At 36.7% G+C, this 19,566-nt stretch overlaps 1 protein-coding gene across 6 annotated transcripts in view; it reads left to right on the top strand.

The window, feature by feature from the left end:
* The window catches only part of R3HCC1L (R3H domain and coiled-coil containing 1 like), a 76,116-nt gene that overhangs the window by 42,711 nt on the left and 13,839 nt on the right, over positions 1 to 19,566 (top strand). For 4 of the 6 annotated variants that reach the window (XM_033131142.1, XM_033131144.1, XM_033131141.1 and 1 more), the window contains exons 2-3: positions 6,561 to 8,371; positions 18,048 to 18,223. In XM_033131142.1, the coding sequence (XP_032987033.1) occupies positions 6,575 to 8,371; positions 18,048 to 18,223 (1,973 nt within the window). In that variant the 5' untranslated portion in view covers positions 6,561 to 6,574. Of the gene's footprint in view, positions 1 to 6,560; positions 8,372 to 9,737; positions 9,787 to 18,047; positions 18,224 to 19,566 lie in introns of those variants that run through there. The other 2 variants (XM_033131146.1, XM_033131145.1) reach the window with 2 other exon arrangements.

The following is a 19,566-nucleotide window of genomic DNA, read 5'->3' as shown; positions in this document are numbered from 1 at the left end:
GACTCAGGGTAACCAAGAGGCTTAGATTTTAATAGCTATGTGTGAGATAGGAATGGAAGCATTGCACCTGGGAGGAGTTAGAAACTGAGTTCATCTCCTAAAGCCTTAAATCGCGAAACATGGTAGCATCACTCAAAGAGGAGACTAGAAAAGAAAATTACTCAGTTACAGAAATAAAATAAGGAAGCTTGTCTGTTTTCACTTGGGTATTGAGTAAAGGGGAAAAGTTTCCCGAGATTTTTGTACTGTTTTACCTTCATGTGGGTTTGAGTTTCTACCAAATATTTAAGGAGAAGTAAGCCCAGCCTTATACATAAATCTTTAACTCATATGATGTGTCTTATATTAACCTTGATAACCCAGTCATATAATTCCCAATACTAATAAGGAAAATCATAGACTGATCTCACATAAATATACACCCCAAATCCTCAGTAAAGTCTTGGCAAACCAGGCAGTTGTCCTGACATTGGATACTCCATATTTTTCCCAATAGAAGTGCCACATTTATTATAAAATGAATCCCCACATAGATGTGGGCCCATTTTGGTGGGGGAGGGTATATTTGTGTACTTCATCTGTCATCTTGAATTGAAACTGTTGAACCTTGCATTCAGGATGTTTGCATTGACATTTTAATATATGCTTTACATAAATACTTTTCTATTGCATATTTTTGCAAGTCATTTGAAAGGATGTCAGGGTCAGAACTCAATGTATACCTCATTTGGGACATTTCATTCTAAAAAATATGTCATAGTTCAAACAAATGTAAGTTGAAAAATAGATATAAAATATATTGTCTAAATATTTCTCATAAAAAATGTTTTCCTCCCATGCCCTCACATATGTTTATTAACATATATTAATTGATTTTGCCTTGCTTCCTTCCCAAAGGAATTTGAGATGGCTTTAAAAAGGGACAGAGAGATAAATGTCACCAGACATCTGGGATGGATTAATCATTGTGTTTGAACACCAAACTTAATTCTGTGTTTTGTGGAAAAGAGCGGAAAGGATTATGTTATGTTCTTTCTGTCTGTTAAAGGACCAGTATAACTTAGACATGCATTTCCTCTTCTTTTATAAATGGGACATGGAATAAGATGATTGTTACTTTCAACTTCAATTTGCAAAAGTTAGAAAGTATTCTTCAGGTGTATCCACCAACTATGAAAGCTAAGAATTTAAATTGAGTTTTAATTTAGGGAATTTTACCTTCTGTGGTGAGCTAAGATAAATGGTTTACTTTTGCTTTCAGAAAACGCCAGGGATTGACTGGTAAGTGTGAAGTGACTTGCAGAGTAGGAAAATCATTATTTGCAACCATCATAATAAAGATTGAATCAGATTAGGATCATTAGTGGATGCAAAATCTGGGGGGACATTTTGATAAGGAGCAGGATATTTGCGTGCTTTTTAAGTGTCACCCTACAGACTGCTTATTAGTTACAAGGGAGAAAATACACAGTAATTATACAGCAGAGAAATTAAATAATACCTTGATGAGGTGATCAAAGTTAAGATCGCCATTGAAGGACAGATAGAAGTCATGTGCCTCCCGATGTCATGCCCTAAAGACCCATGACCACCTCTGTTCTGGCTGATAATATGTCGAATCATTAGGAAACGTCAGACAAACCTTAAATGAGGGATGTTCAATTTAAAAGCGGGGAGGAGAGTTAGTCTTCCATAATATCATTGTCATAAAAGACAATGAAAGTCTTTGGAAACTTTCTAGAATGTAGGAGGTTAAGGAGACATGGTAACTAAATGTATTACCTGTTTCTAAACTGGATCCAGTGTTGGAGAGGGAAATATGGTACGTATAAAGGACTTTGCTGGGTTAAACTGACAAAATTGGAATACTTATGTTAGATTTGGTAAAAGTATCAGTGTTAAATTTGCTGACATTGATAACTGTTACAATTATGTAAGACAATATACGTGTTTATAGGAAATATACTCTGAAGTATTTAGGGGTAAAGGGCCATGGTGTCTGTATAATAATTTGTCCTCAAAAGTTTTCAGGAAAAAAAAAATAGATGCGTGTGTGTGTGTGTGTGTGTGTGTGTGTGTGTGTGTAGGGGGAACACAAATGATTGCAAATGGTAAAGCAAATGGGATAAAATGTGAATAGTGGATAAATATGGGTAAAAGTATACAGGTGCTCTTTGCAAGTATTTTTACTTTTGTAATTTACATATAAATTTGAAATTATTTCCAAATAAAGAGTTAAGACAAAATATATGATTTAGTTATGATGCATTCTAATGAGGTAACAAAGTGATAGAACTTAGAGAATTTGTTCTGGAAGACTGACGTTAACATGCCCATTCGACAGTTTCTCTCAAATAACAGATGTCTCAAGTGAGCTTTGGTAAGTACTGGATCAAATCAGTTCATGGTTGAATTATCCAGTTAGTGCCTTAAGTGCCAATATTTTCTGTTGTTGATTGAAGAGGGATCCATATGTTTTAGATACCAAATGTGGGCAAACAGCATTGACGTTCTGTTATGAAAATGTAAAAGCCTGATTTGTTTTGTGCTAGTTCACTTACTCATGAAGATGGGTCAAAGAGGTACTTATAGGCAGTTGCTGATATTTTCTCTCAAGGAGAATTTGAAACTGTAGAAATAATTGGACAGGTGATCATGTATGATTTCAGTGTTCAGAAGTATAGTTAGAAAAAAATGATTTGGCCTACAATATTTTAAGGTGTATGATCGCAGTTAACTACTCACCATTGTAATGGATTTGAGTTTTTATTCTCTTTAGAAAATGTAATTTTGAACAGAATTACATGCTGTTGACTAACTAGTCCAGGATAAATTAGCTGCAAAATGCACCCCAAATAACTGATTCTCCCCTCCAGTTAAGAAATAGACTGGATTGATGAAAGAACTTAGAACATTGTGGAATAGTTATTATAAAACTGTTTTGAGAGAGAAAAAGAAAATATCAGGTGCTATTAGTAAATACCTGGGTTGGAAATTTTTAATCCAAGATTAAAAATTGCGTATGACAGGTACCCCTTCTCCCAACATTAAAGGCCTACATTTGCAAGAGAAATTCATAAAAACACAACAAGGCTTTAAATTGCATTGGCATTATCTTGGAAGTCCACAAGATGCTCCTTTTTTGTGCGTGTCTGAATTATTATGAAAGGATTGTCATAGCCAGTGGTATATTAGAGTATTTCCTACTGGCCTGAAAGATGATTATTAAAATTTTAGGAATATTGTTAAATAACATAGCTTATTATTAGATAAATTACATTTACAAAAAAGTAATAAATGCTTAAAATTCATCACCTCGTGGTTATTTTATTACATATTACTATGATCTATGCTCTTGAAGTTATTTTTTGTGTATTGTACCTTTATGCTTGAAATACTGTATCATGATGTGCTGCTGTATATATCTTTTCCCATCTCCTTGTTCAGTGACATCACATGTAGCTTGAAATTATCCATGGTGGGAATATTTACACTGTAGAGTTTGGCAAACGCTATAAATCAGGGCTTGATTTATTGTTTATTGCTTGTCTAGACGTCAAGTGATGGAGAAAATGCTAATAAAGCAAACTTAAAAGTGGCATGCCTTTAGCTAGTACTTTGTGCGTAGCTCAAGAAATTGAGGATATATTCTTTCCCTCAAAAATGATTAACCACTTCAGCCAAAAAGTCACATTTTTTACCTCATTGACATAAACACAAGTATCAACCAGTACTCCAAACTACAACACTTGGAAAGCCAGTTGCTAAACATTTATCAGCACGTTGCTGGTCATGGCATAATTGAATTCAATGTTTTGGTAGGAAATAGACAATAGTATAAATTTATACTGTTATTCAGCTTTAGGAAATTGTATCATAACAATATGTGGACGTTAAGAGAGAAAGAAAGAATGAGTTTTAAAAGTCATTAGCTGTAGCACATAACAATTTTAAATTTGAAGCCTTTTGTATATGTCTGTTGTAGATGAGATGTAGAATCATAGAATTTTGAGTTTGAGGAACGCTTAAAATTTGTCCAGACCAAGCTGCCTTACAGATAGAAATTCTTTCTCTGGTATCAGTCAGTCATCCAGAATGTATTTAAATTATTCTAGAGATAGTTTATTACCTGAAAGTAACATTAGGGAACTCTAGAAGTAGAGTTTTTTTAATATTGAACTAACCTTTGTTTTCTTTTAATTTCTACCAGTTGGTTCTGGTACCGACTTCTGGAGAAATACAGAAGCATAGAAACATACCGTGTTTCCCCGAAAATAAGACCTAGCCGGACAATCAGCTCTAATGCGTCTTTTGGAGCAAAAATTAATATAAGACCCGGTCTTATTTTCCTATAATATAAGACCAGGTCTTATATAGTATAGTATAGTATAATATAATATAATATAATATAATATAATATAATATAATATAATATAATATAATATAATACTGGGTCTTACATTAATTTTTGCTCCAAAAGACGCATTAGAGCTGATTGTCTGGCTAGGTCTTATTTTCGGGGAAACACGGTAGAAGAGAAAATTTCTCTTTTCTGTAGAGCAGCCTTTCATGTATAAAGGTAGCTGGGATATTTCTGTTTAGACCTCTTTGGGCAAGAAGTACACCTTTAGTTCCTTTGACCATACATTGTGTGGTATATTTTCTGGACTCTAATTTAATACTGTGTTGCCTTTCTAAACATCGACATCACTATCTTTTGGCTCTTACTGACTTTGTAGATGAGTATAAGCCTTTAGAGTTTTTTTGTGCAAATTGTACACAAGTCAGATCTACTGTGTTTGATTCTTTTTAACCCAGATCTTTGTATTTACTCATTCTTATGTCTTCATATTGCTTTCAGCACAGGATTGCAGATTGTAGAAACAATAATAAACTTGTAATTTTATCATTTTTGGTATTTATTAATCCTATCCATTTTGTGGTACAGATTTGATAAGCACTCAATATCTATTGTTTACATCCATGTTAATTAAAATGTTCAATTTCAAAGGGCTATGGGGACACAGTTCTCCTTTAAATAACCCTCTCAAATTTACTTCCACCCATCGTCATTACTTTTTGTTGTGAGTCTTCCTACCAGTTCTGTTAAGTGGCTCACATTTTACCATCTTATTACATTTACAGAAATTCGTCAGAATGTATTTTGACAGAGGCTTTGCTGAGATCAAGATATACTATGTTCATAGCATCCCCTCCAATGAAATATGCTTTAGTACTTCTGTCCTGAAAAGTAGGCATGCTTGAAAAATCCTGGCATGGCTAAATGTTAAAGTCATGTGCTTCCACAAATGGAAAGATAGAAAGAAAATCCACGAAGAATAGTGGGCTAGATGATAAGTAAGCCATCAGAAAAGAAAAGGGACAAGATCCCTAAGGACACTTGGTCAGGGCCAGGTATCTACCTGGACTGAAAAGAAAACAGCCTGAAGGAGCAGAGCGTCTTCACTGAGGAAGTGTTCTGGATCAGGTGAAATCTTAGGGACCTGAGGCAGAGTGGATAGGATTCGTTAGCCTTTCTTTTCCTCGTACTATCTCTGTCCTTTGAAATGTATGTGGTGAAATATTAACAACACGTGCTTGTGAGTGTGCATGTTTGTTTCTTTGCTATGTATATTGCACCTCCGTATTCTCTTTGCTCTGGACAAACTGCTATCTACTTCACTTATTTTGAAGAATAACTCAGGATGAAATTGTCTAGTACCTTTTCTTCTATTTTGTAGATAGTAGATAGAAGTTTATTTAACCGTTGTGAAATTTCTCCTTGTTGAATTCCATTGAGCAACCATGGTGGCGGTTGTCAGGAAATTACTAGCGTGAGTTTTCTCATCACATTCCTTGGGCTCCACCCTCCTTCATCCTACCCAGGCCTGTTTTATTGCTGCTGGGAGGAAGAACATTTATAGTAGATCACTTGATTAAGTAGTATTAATAGAATAATGACTTTCTCTCTCCCACTACCTATTTCTTTCCTAAAAATCATAGTTCAAAAGCAGCATCTTCTAGAAAGCAGTCCCTGATTAGTCATCTCATTTTCTAGCCCACATTTAAGTTATTCCCATGCAAGTTACTCTTAAAATCATACTTATGTACATATATTTATGTTGAGTAAATGTGTTTTAGGGGTCCTCTTTGAGTATACTCTTCTATGTGAATTCTGAGCTCCTAGAATATGGAGACAGTTGTGTTTTATGAGTACTTGATAGCTGAGAAGCACTGTTATAATCTGTTTTAATTCAACCTAAGACCAGGCTACTTGTTTAAAAAGTAGAGAGAACTTGGGAGGTAGAGGTAAAGGGTTTTGGAAATACGAAGAAAGAGGATATGTGGATAAAATTCATGGGCTCATGAATTATTTTGGAATTTACTTTCATTAGTTGCTTACATGATTGCATTAATTATTTTATGGCAGGTTTTCTTTCTTTTAACTTGAGGGTTTCTATAGGATAGATTAGTAGGTCCTCTACCTACTCTTTAAAAATCTCTTGGTTCAATACATTGCAATTAGTTTCTGGTAATTAAATCATTCTCTTTTTTTGCAGATTGAGGTGGTGCCATGCAGCAAGAAGCAGCAAGATGCCGAGTTCGAGCCAGAAGGCCTGACATGGCACTTTATGTACCTAAAGCTCGGAGGGGTGTAGGACTTCTGAAGACAGGTGATGAGGAAAAAAGCTGTGTTCCACCTAACTGCATGGTGAAAGAGCAACAAAAAGAAGATTGTCTCTCCCAACAGGACAAACCTGAGGCTCAAAGACTAAGTATTAATTCTGATAAAAAAGAGTACAATCGTAGGGAAGGAAAGAAATCTTCAACAAAATTAAGAAAAGACACGTGCCTTCAAGAAAGAAATAAAGATCGGGTGTGTACTAAGAAGGGAGCCACAGAAACCAAAGAAATAATATCCCAAGGACATCAGCAAGGAGTCCTAAATCCTGAGGTTATACCTAATGTACCTTTACAAAGACATTTTAAACCAAAGAAGGTGGAGTGTTTAGAAGTTGAAACCACAGCTGTGACAGGACATGAGAAGTTGCTTCCAGCTCAGTCTTGTTCAGAAATCAGTGAGGCTCAGGTTCTAAACAAACCATTCCAACATGTGGAATTCTGTGATTTAAGTAGGCACGAACTAAGTGGGGAAACATTTGAAGACAAAGATTTGGAAAGCAGAGTTGAAACTGCTGCCAAAGTTGTAGAGATACGATCCCAGCTTCCTGGAGTTTTTAGTTCTATTTTGAAACTTGAGAGTGTGATTGCACCAGTAAAGCTAAGCTCTGATTCTGGGCTTGTACAACAAGGCACGCAGACGTCAGGTGGAATGTTGACGCTCAGCAGTGGAGGCATCACCACTCTTCCTGGTTCTGGAAGTCCAGATGGTGTCACTGATCAAACTTGTGTAGACTTTGAAGCTGAGAATGGTGGTGACACAGCCAACAGTACAGATGTCATCTTGGATCAGAAAGGTATAGATTCCATTCCTGAGAAAATGGGTCACAGCTCTCATAAAATGACTATAGTCAACAAATTAGAGAGCATAAGTGACATTTTTGATCCAACAATGATTAGAGAATTTGAGGAGAATGACAGCACTGCTGGTGAGTTATGTGTAAAGTATGAACCTTCGGATACAGCTGTCCTTGTTCATGAAACAGATACAGGTAATGGGTCTAAGAGTAGAGGTGACATTACAAATAAGGCATGTATGATGGACATTACAGATGCTGTGTCTGATCAAGTCACTGTAGGCAGCCCTTGTGTAGTTGCAGTTAGAACAGCTGATGAGACCTGTAGCAACACCAGTAGTTTCTCAAAATACTTAGAAATGAGTGGAGATACAGGCCATCTTCACGCAGCTAGAAGTACAAATGACGCTGAAAATGTCAGCAACCTGACTGCTTGCTCAGATGTTTATGCTGAAAGTGTTCAGTCTAGTTTCATGGAGTCCACAGGAAAGTTGATAGAGAGCTTCTCAGATTGTGCTTCCTCCTCACCTATAAAGAAGATTGCTGGTAGTAATTGTAACACTTTCTTGGACTCTGAACTCAGTATGTTAAATGGGACCAAAGTACTTTCGGATGGTGCATTGGGCAATGATCTAGATTGTATTGGTGATATAACAGACACATTGCATGAACTGAAAACTGCTGAAGAGTTCAAAACGAAAGAGGAAGATGATTCAGGGAATATAGAATTTGGTATATCCTTTCCTGATACAGAATCGGTATCTATGGAGACATCCATGGAACTGAAAGCAACTGAAACTTCTCACATGGAGGGAAGTGCTGCCCCTGAGGAGAGCTGGGAGTCCATGTTTAATGATGACGGTGATTGCCTGGACCCACGTCTTCTGCAGGAGGTATGTTTGATGGAAATTGCTTGATGCTTAGATAATTTATAGATTTATAGAACCTGGGATTTGGGGGGTAATTTTGTTAGGTATTCGTATACATTCACTCATATTACACCCAATGTAAGGGTTCCTGCAGTAACTACTAGGATTGTATTATTATAGATTGAGAAAAGAATATCTGGTAGATCTTTAAAAAATAAAACATACAGAATTGAGCTGTATCTATAGTAGCCAAGTCCTGCGAGATATTAATTGAATAAAGATGAATTTAATGGATTCTGGCTATCTTGAGGAAGTAAAGAGGGAAACCTCTTCAAAAGGGCTTTTCTGTATTGACAAGATGTATTTTACATGGCCTGTTTGAGGGAAGGAGAAGAATTTGTGATTGTTCATACTTATTTTTCCAGTAGATATTCAAATGTCATTAAACACTGTAGAGGGAAAAAAGTAGAGAAAGGAAGGGTAAAATAAAGGAAGGCATGATTATATTTTAAGGAGCTTATGGTGAGTTAAATGAAAGAATTAATAATTATTGAGTCTATATAGAAAATATAAGTGAATAATAACATGTTGGCTAGTTCATAAATGCAGAATGTTAGATTTTTGAAGGCATCTTAGAAATCATTTGGTTCAGTCTTCATTTTCTTAATTTAGACATTCACTCTATCCAACATTTAAATTCCTTACCATAAATAAGAATCATTGGTTTTAAATAGTAGAACGGCTCCCTCTTTCATTCCTTATAGTGAGTTCACATAACCTTTGCCTGGAAGGGAAAAAAATGATTTTCCTATAAAATCGCCAGTTTCATAAATGAGGAAATTGAAGCTTATTGGTCATACCTTTGGGAAAGGCAGAATCAGGATTATACTTGAATTCTATCTTAATCCAATGTTGATGTTCTTTCTACCAGACCATTTCCTCACCTATAAAATAGCTTTGTTTGAGTGATTCCAAAGAGCCTTTTAAATACTAAATGATGAGTCTTCTGATTCTTAGAATTAAACCAGAAGTATAGAAAAAGGATCGTATGTGTGTGAAAGGGACGCATGAGACTGAAGAGGGCAGCCTGTTGGTTAGAACGGCCTTTCCACTACCAAGCAGTTCCTTCCCACACTTAGGTGTTTGCATGCACACCTGTACCACAGCTAACACTTCTTATCAGGAAGCACTGTGTCCTGACCATTCCTTAGAAAGAAATACAGAGCAGAAAGTATCTATAAAGGGGTATCCCTGAATCCCTTGAAATTGCATGATAATTTTTACATGTATGTGCAGTTTTTCATAGCTTTCATCAGATTCTGAAAGGCGATGGTTCCCATTGTATGGTGTGTATATTTACAAGTACATTTACAAGTTTGTATATTTATAGGTTTTTCAAGTGATTCTGATGCACGTAAAGTGAGAACCACTGCTCAAAGGTAATACACAAACCTCAATGTATATCAGAAAGTGAGTGTGGTAACTAGAAATGGCTGTCAGCCCATAACTAGAAAGAAAAACACTACTCAGCAGAGGTTTTAAACTCAAATTGGGTTAAGACATTATTAATAATGGGGGAAGTTGGGTGAATATAGAAAAGTTATTAAGGATCCACGCAGTGGAAGAAGGCCTTGGTCTGAGAATGGAAGCAGTGTTCATAGGAGCTGGCAGAAGGACTACCTGAGAGAGTAGAGAGCACAGGTATGCACAGGAAGAAAGAACAGCTTCCTGCAAACGAAGGGCATGGCACACAGCTTTTTACACGTGTTAGGACTCAGCAAATATTCATTGAATGGATGTAGGCCGTAGGGCAGAGTTGAGGCTCTCTTCCTTTTGAGCGTGGCTTCCAGGCACTTTCAAAACATCAGTGCAGCTGGAACTTGGATTCTGTGTAGTAGCTTAAGGTTGTAGCTTCTGTACTGAGGGGACAGGGGATTCAGGTGGGCAACTCTTATGCAGGTCTTAACACCATTTAGAAGAGGTGCAAAAGAATTCAGGGAACTAGTCAGTATTTTGAGGATCACAGTAAGTACTATAGGCAAAGAGGACACTAGCATGAGCGAAAGCTGGGGACCGTAGGAAACTGGAGTCTGCAGTGTCTTAAGCTGCAGCCAGCCAGGGCCGAGGTGCTGTGTTTGGACATCTTGGCTGCTTGGTAGAGAGTGGGCCTGTGTTGAGGTATGAGGATGGAGGAGAGCAAGAAAGGAGGTGGACTGAGAATGCCGCGTGGATCCAACTTGAAATTTTGGTCTCCTGCGCTGTAGGTTTTAGAAGATGTAATAATAATCATGTTATTAAAAGATACCACAAATCCAATAACATTAATAGTCCTTTGGTGACTATTACTCTTAATTTATTATTTATATTGCTCCAAACATACTTTATTAAAGGCTAGATCAGAGTGTCTGCCTACCTTGAAAACATTCCAAAGCCAAAGATTTTTGGCTCTTTTCCCAGCTGGCCTGTTTGTTGACAATGGCTAGATATATGGAGGTATGTCTGATATTTCTAATAGGCAGAGAGGTATGCTGTGGGGCAGGGTGTGGCAGCCACTGGCATGTGAAGCTGTTTCCTGGGACATTGGAACCTCTGACACTGCCTGAGGAGGGTGAGAGCATAGCTCGGTTATTACTGGGCTCCCGGAAACGCAACTCTTGATGAGTCTCTAAGATGACAATTTCCGAAAGCCATGGCGTGGGGTGGTGCGTAAATCGGTCATTTACACAGAAGACGATGTTGGCTTGACTTCTTTTAACCCTCTGAGATCTTGGTGCAAGAACACGGGAATTACCGTGTTTCCCCGAACATAAGACCTAGCTGGACAGTCTGCTCTAATGCGTCTTTTGGAGCAAAAATTAATATAAGACCCGGTCTTATTTAACATAATATTAATTTTAATATATTAATAACATTAATATATTAATAATAATATAATGTAAGACTGGGTCTTATTTTACTATAATATAAGACCGGGTCTTATATTAATTTTTGCTCCAAAAGACGCATTAGAGCCGATTGTCCGGCTAGGTCTTATTTTTGGGGAAACACGGTATTATTATCTAGATAAAACCTCATAGCCTATTTCCTCTACTGAATAGCAATCTTACTGGTGGGATAGATATCAGCAATATAACATTGATGTTGACGGACACTGGCGTCTGGGCCCTTCACTGGCCTTGATTTCAGTTTGTAGACAGGGGCAAATAATTAGGTAAGAGTTTCCTGTTATAACAATGTACAACCATGGAAAAGAGAAGCGCCGAGGAGCACACCGCCCAGTCCATCTGCGTGTGCTAACTCATGCTCATATACTCTCTCTGTCTCTCTATAGTCTTTTGCAAAAATGCTCTTCATTTTTAAATAGAAAACCCAAAATTGAAAGGAAAAATTCATAATCCAGCCACCAAAAACAAATTATATGAAAGTACAAAGGGAGGAAAGTCCTTCATATCCCACCCCCAGGGACTTCCTGGACAGTTGGCCACCCATCACTTTGCAGTTAAGTAGCAAACATGGAGCACTTAGAGTTTGCCACATGAAATTGCAAATAGTTAGGTCTGTACTGTGGTTATCACTAGTATGGTAAAGGCACTGTGCTACATGCCAGCTTTCTTCCCTGCTCTAAAGCTGCTTTTATTTTATTTGGAGAGACAGAATGTAACCTGTAGACAGTCACTTCACAGTCTGAAGGATAATTAATATAAAAAAACCATATAATTTGATTGTCTAATGAGTAACCTAGACAATGGCTTCAAAAGAGGATTTGATCCCTGAGGGCTAAACTGGTTGATACCATTTCATGTTGGTGAGGCCATAGAATTATACAAGCCATTATAATCCCCACTTCCACTGGATTGTTCTATGCTCCTAAGTTATATTTTCTACTTCTATTTTTTCTAATAAATGTAAATAACTTTATTTTTTTGAGCAGTTTTAGGTATACAAAAAAAAATTGAGTGAAAAGTATAGTTTCCATATACTCCCTCATTCTTTTATTGCTATTTTAATTTCTTTTCACAGTATCTTTTGTTATTAGTTCCAGCTCATCTTAGCAGACTTATATTTACTATTTTTATTTAAATGTCTGAATTAGCATGTCATTGGCTGTCTAAGTGGAGATTTATAGACCCACCTTCTGGTATATATCCTCATTCAGTCACTTGGGATATCCAGTGAAGAATCCATTGAATTATGTGCTCTGTGGATTGTTCAGTCCTATAGTGGATGGTGACTAGATCTCTGGTTCACATAGAAAGAGCGAACATTAAGTAGATTCCATTGTTCATAGTTTGTTTTTTTGAACCCAGTAACTCCTAAAATTAAAAATCTCCCTTCTGAGTTCTGTTAGATCTGTTATATAATGCTTTTTTCCCCTCTAAATCTGCATTCAAACCGACAGCATTTTAATTTCTGATTCCTTTTCAGAACTAAAGAAAGGTGTAAACATTTCTGGGCCTATATTGTCAGTAAAAGGAGGGATTCTTGTTCAAGCTTCAGTGACTCCTGGTGTGCCTGTGTCCCAGGCAGTGCTTTCACTTCCGTGAGCTCCATGAGATGTAGGGTGTGCAGTATGGTTGGGAGCAGTGACAGGACTCATCATGCTCATTCATTTCATTCATTCCCTGTTTAGTGGTACTGGAGGGAGGGGAACTGGTAGGGTTGGCAAAGAGGGTCCGAGTGCATACCCTACCTGCGTCAGGAAAAAAAACAGGCAACAGCTATGTCCCAAAATTAGAAATGTATTTGTGTTAAAAAGCTTGGTTAAAGATAGAAACATATATTTTGGGACAACTACATCTTACCCACACTTTGATTTGAATCAATTTAATAATTTATATCAGAAATTACTTCTAAGCATACTGGATACTCTGTTGCTAGGCTTTGGGAAGGAGTGCTAAGGAGGAAAAGACAGACCCAGCTATAAGCCTGACTGCTGAAGTGGGTAGCCAACTGTGTAAATATATGTAAATTCAGACTTTTTTGTTGTGATGAATTTGGGGTTTGGGTGTGGGGAGATATAAGTTTCCAATAAGGCCTAGGTTTGGAACGGAGGAAGTTTAAGTGCTAATCAGCAGCCTTACACAGAAGGTCTTTTGTGTGAATTGACCAAAAGCAGAGATTGGTAAGGCAAGGCCAGGGAGATGCCCAGGCATAGTAGACGTTAGGCTTAAAGCACAAAGACAGTATTTCTGATCCTTCAGAGGACGGGTCACACTATTACACTGGCTGCCTGGAACAAGGTTGGCTCATTTCCTAAACCAGTGGATCTGACTCTGCAGTTTGAAGGTCAGAAGTACGTATCTATTGCTGTTGCTGAGTGGGACAGATAGGCAAGGACTAATTCATACTCTAAAGTAACAAACAAGGGATACTTTGGATGTGGGAGAGCAAGCCTGGAGGTGATGCAGGATTTTAGGTAGCGAAAGGGAGCATAGGAAAAAGTGGATCAGGGACTAGAGAAGTCAAGAAATGGAATGGCAATCAATGCTAAGTTTGCAATTTTTCGTCGGTCCAGCGGACCATTGTTGCCAGTGAGTACCACAGCAGGGCCTGAGTTAAGCTGTCACGGTTAGTTTGGGAAATTCAAACCTGTGGCATCACCCGTGTTTGACTTAGTTTTACTATTTCAGGCCAGCCTAGTCTTACATTTCTACTTCATCAATGGTATCTCTCCATCTAGTCTTTCCAATCATGCTGGGGAGAAGAGGAAATACAGATGTCTCCCTGCCTTCTCAGTCTTTCTCTGCACTATAAATTTAACCTGCCACCGTTTTTTCACTGTTCGGTGGATCTATTTAACATCTTCCCAAGAATGCCAACACCAGCCTGCCATGTTAACCTGTCCATCCTCTCCGAATAGGAGCCAGGTCCTTGTTGGATATTCACTCGGGCCCCTGCCCCTTTGTGTGCCGTTACATTACTTTCAGGGGAGAGAACTGGATCTCACAAATTTATCCTCTGGCACTGGGGTCAGTAAATTATCATCTGAACCAATTGTTGGAGCACTCTACGTTTCATTATTGTAACTTTCTTTTTTATTTCCTTTTGCCCTTCTCCTTTTCTGCTTGCATGTTCACTTTCCCCCTTTCTTCTCTTCTACTGTGCCTTAATCCAAGGCTGTGACCATGGCTTTCTCACATTGATGGTAATCGGTATTGAGATGTTGCTGACAGCTAATTTAGAGAAATCTTTAGATGGCACCTTGCATGACATTCCACCCATTCAGTTTTACAACATTTTTTGAAGCCAAAGTTTGTGTTTTTGGCCTTTGGTTTCTTGATAAGGTTAATGGAGGCATAGCCTATAAATGTAGATATAGATATAAAATATCTGATATATATATAAATATATATATATATATATATGTATGTATGTATACACAGCGGGTGCCAAAAAGGTGTGTACAGATTTTAAGAAAGAAAAACTATATTGAAATTGTAATATTGAATATATACCGATAACAAAAGATGAATACAAGTCACGTTTGACTTCTGCAATTACAAGAGATGCTCAAAGTGGTTACCATCAGCATCCAGACACTTCTGATTACGGCGAACTACTGCTTGAGCAACGTTGACTGAAGTGTCCACTGGCATACATTTTTGGCACCCCCAGTGTGTGTGTGTGTGTGTGTGTGTGTGTGTGTGTGTGTGTGTGCGTGCGCGCGCGCGCAAAATTTTATTTGCAGATAGGGAATACCAGAGAGATTATTTAGTCTTATGCTAATATATAGAATGTTAGAGTTTAAACGTCTGAATTTATCCTTTAACTGTTGAAAAGGACTTAGGCCTACAGCAGCATAGAAGAGGCTGGAAGCTATAACTTACAGTGTATATTAAACACTGCAGTATTATCTTTTTAGGGAACTCTTTTTGGATGCTTTTGGATTTAGGACATGTGAAATTTGAAAAGACTTAAAACACTTTTTATTTTTTAAATAAACAGTGTTATTTCCCTATCTGCAAAGATGGGGAGTTAAATGGATAAAACATTTTAACATTCTATCTTTTGCTTTATTCACATTACCATAGACCAACATGAAAAGTTCTTGGCTGTTATTCTCTATTTTCTCTGGTATTGGAATACCTTATATAGAATCAAATCCAGATAATCTAAAAACTTTATTTTTTTGTTTATAGCTTAAGCCTGTTCCCCAATCAAATCTTTTAATTTATCAAGGTTTATAGTAAATATTAAAAATTTAAATTGATTTTCTTCGATAGAAAGGGAGTCAATAAGCAGTTAAGTAGCCACAAGATAACAGTGGAAGAGAAAAATAGAACCAAAGTGCTTGAATAACCTAACCTACATGATTGAGAATTGACTGTATGGGTTAATTCTATAAATAATTACGGTACGTAGACATGGTGACATTGGAAGCCACTGAGATGACGTTACACCACCAACTGGTGGTCAAGTCTCAGTTGTCGTTGCTCGTGTAACCCCCTCATGCTGCCCTATATTTAAATTGGTTCTAGCCATATAGTTTAAAGTTGTTACGTTTAATTGTGTTTAAGTGAATGTACCCAGAAAAATGTTTTTACTCCTGCCTTCCAAGATCAGAGCTAGGATTATATCACAGCTCTTGAATTTTAAGGACTAAAACTTGAATTGTTTAGGGGGCAGAAGTATACAAGTTTTTTTAAAAACAGAATGGTAGCATTGAGAGGGCCTGTGACATAATGTAGCCGAGCCCTCTCGCTTTATAAGTAAGGTAACCAAGGCCCAGAAAAGTTGTTATTTACCTCGTTAAGGTTAGTGCCAGCGTTGGCACCAGAATCTGAGTCTCCGGTTTCATTGAATTGAAAATGCCATTGATTGTGAAATAAATACATAATTATTTCATGTTATCACTAAGAAAGACAAAATTGAAACTTTCACACAGTGCTTACCCTTTAGAATTTTTATTTTATACATTTTGAAAGAACTCTTTTAGACTTCATTAGACAATTTTTTAAATCATATATCATTTCTTACACAAGGAAAATGTAGGTGAAATAAATTGGTTAAGGTTTCCCGAAAACTTTGTGTTTACAGTCCAACTCTCTCTTATAACTTCTTGACTCAGTCATTGATCTTGATGCCTTTCCATCCTGTATCAACTCTGTGCCACCAAGAACTTTGAAGATGCAGCATTTCTTAAAAGAATACATAAAAGAAGCGAAAATCATTGTTTTGATTTCTTAAGCCACCTTTGTACTTACATAGAGCTATTCTTATATCTGGGATTTTCTTCCACATTGCTAACCACCCTTTCTGCAAGTTTTGGTACTGGTACTTTATGCTCATGCATGTGTAGGCAAGCAGTGTCTGACTGTAAAATGCATCCTGATGTCAGAGATGTTATTAATAAAATGTGAAAAAACATGTGTCTTAGAATTGATGAAATATGGTATATATCCAATTGCTAAGTGTTGTGATATAGTAGTATAGGGTAAGGAGAAACCACCACATTTGAATCAATAGGGAAAGCTTCAAGAGGAGATAAAGATTGAAGGGTCTTAAAGAAGAGAAAGGGTCAGGAGCAGACAAAACATTCCAGGCTGTGAGAACAGCTTGTAGAAAATGCAGAATGTTCCCAGATTTAGGTCCTAAATTTGTCATTGAATACTTAGGTGCCAGGCAGTATGCTAAACACTTAATACATTTAATCCACATAGCTATCTATGAGGTGTAAGTGCTATTCCATATTTTTTTAGATGTAAAACTGAAGCTTAGTGGAGAAAAAGAACTAGAGACACAGTAATAAATAAACACTTTTGTTGATTTTACTTAAATCACCTTTTCCCTTTCCTCCCTCCCAAATAAAATTCTTGAATCCATTTTTCACTTCTTCAAGGGATATATCCTTGGCATTGCAAGTTTTCATTTCCTCATTTCATGGGAAAAGAAGCACAGTATAAAAGGCAAGGGCTTGAAGGGATCTGATTAACAGAGAAGATACTCTCGGGTCTGAAGGCTTTGGGTGGTCGGTCAGTACTAGCATCTAGGTTTTATAACAGGTGAATGATAGAATGGCTTTGCTGCCACTTTCCATTTTTCCCTTTCTCTCTGTTTCCAATGTGAAATAGCCTTTAGTTTTTTCATAGGATAGTGGAATTTTAAGTATTGTTCATTACTATTAATTCCTTTACTAACCTGCCATGTGGGAATTCCTTTAGGTAGCTCTCATGCTACCTAAATATAATTATGTGTATCACTTAAATTGTTTTAACTACATTCAACAAAAGGTAGACTAACAGAGTGTTTTCATTTTTAAAAATTTTGATTTGTTTTTATTCTCTTCCAAAGAAGAAACTATGAGATGAGTCTAATCAATAAGCTCACATAAAACACAAGTTATTAATTCATCTCTTCAGCTATTTTCTGAAATTCATTTTCCAAGATGTGCCATTATGTGTAGCTCACCACATTAATCATTCTGCATTTTCTCACACACTGGTTGAGAGATGCAAGTTAACTTTCACGCATTGCCTGTCTTTGCTGGAATTTCAATACCTTTTCAAGTATTCCACATGTATAAAATAAACTGAGTGATAGAATCCTGGTTATTATTGTATTTCTGAACAGTATTAATACAGGGACAATGATAAAGGTTAAGGAATAGGAACATGGAGACGAGGAGGATTGTTTATGGGAGGATATTTTATGATGCTCTGGGCTTGATGTAACAGCCACTTTTATGCTTCCTCCTCCTTAGTTATCCGGGAATATGAAGAATAGAAAAAGCATCCAGGAACCTAGATTTGATTATTACAACAATGAAGTTCCTGATATTGACCTCAGTGATTGTGAATTCCCACATGTCATTGAAATTTATGACTTCCCCCAAGAATTTCGCACTGAAGACCTCCTACGGGTTTTCTGCAGTTATCAGTAAGTATTTGCAAATGGTTGGGGATACTAGGGAAAGTGGGATGAATTTTTCTTAAAATGTCTTCTGAAAAGTCATCTCTTTTGTTTTCATATTCCCTGTTGTTTACTTTAGCATCGAGTTTGTTTATTGTCTTTTCCAAGACCATAAGAAATATTCTGTTTCAAATGACTCTTTTTCTAAGTTTCTTAAAAATGCCAAATAGTCTTTCTGGACTCCATTTTTGCATTTTGGAAGAACGATATCAATGATTACTTCTAAATCTGTTTTCATTATGCATTTAGTCCATTTATATTTATTGTAATTATTGATATACAGTTAACCCTTGAACAAGGTAGCAGTTAGGGGCACCGACCAACCCACCCAATCAATAATCTGCACATAACTTTTGAGTCTCCAAAAACTTAACTATAATAGCCTACTGTTGACTGGAAGCCTTACCAATAACATAAATAGGCTATTCATTCACGCACATTTTGTATGTTGTACATATTATATACTGTATTTTTACAATAAATAACCTAGATTTTTCCAATAAATAAATAACCTAAGAAAATCATAAGGAAGAGACAATACATTTACAGTACTGTGCTGTAATTATACTATTAGTTTTTTTAAAAATCCGCCTATAAGTGGACCTGCACAGTTCAAACCCATGTTGTTCAAGGGTCAGTCATTTTTGGATGTATGCCTGCCATCTTTTTTTGTGTGTTTACTTGTCCCATCTTTTTCTCTTCTTCCTGCCTTCTTTTGGATTGATGAGGTATTTTTTTCTCAGTCCATTTGTTTTGGGAAATGATAACTGTTTTCATTTTTTGTTAATAACTTTAGAAATTAAAAAATGCATGCTTACCAATGGCTAAAGTTAATAGTTTTACATTCTGTCCAAACACTGTAAAGGCTTTTAGCTCCATTCCCCAATTCTATTCTTCACCTCTTTTCACCCCAATTTATATGCTGTTATGATTGAGCATTTTGATTCTTTTATGTTTTTTCTTTTTTTCCTTTTGAGCTCCATTTGATGTTATTGTTTTATGTATTCAGCATTCAGATTTACCCACTTTCTTTGTTTTTGTTTATACCTCGTTGTATCTAATACCTTCCATCTGAAATCTTTTTCCTCCTGGATGGAGCATATTATTTAGCATTTAATTTAGTAACAGCAGTCTGCTGGTAACAAACTCGGTTTTGTTGTTGTTTTTTAATGGCTTTATTTCAACTTCATTCTTGAAAGACATTTTTGCTGGATATAGAATTCTAGGTTGGCAGTTATTTTTCTCTCAGAAACTTGGAGTTATTCTTCTGTCTCATCCTTTGTGGAGGATGAGAAGTCAGCTGAATATAA

Source organism: Rhinolophus ferrumequinum, chromosome 16, assembly GCF_004115265.2.
Source record: "Rhinolophus ferrumequinum isolate MPI-CBG mRhiFer1 chromosome 16, mRhiFer1_v1.p, whole genome shotgun sequence".
NCBI classification, from domain to species: Eukaryota; Metazoa; Chordata; class Mammalia; order Chiroptera; family Rhinolophidae; genus Rhinolophus; species Rhinolophus ferrumequinum.
This window is presented reverse-complemented; position numbering and strand designations above follow the sequence as displayed.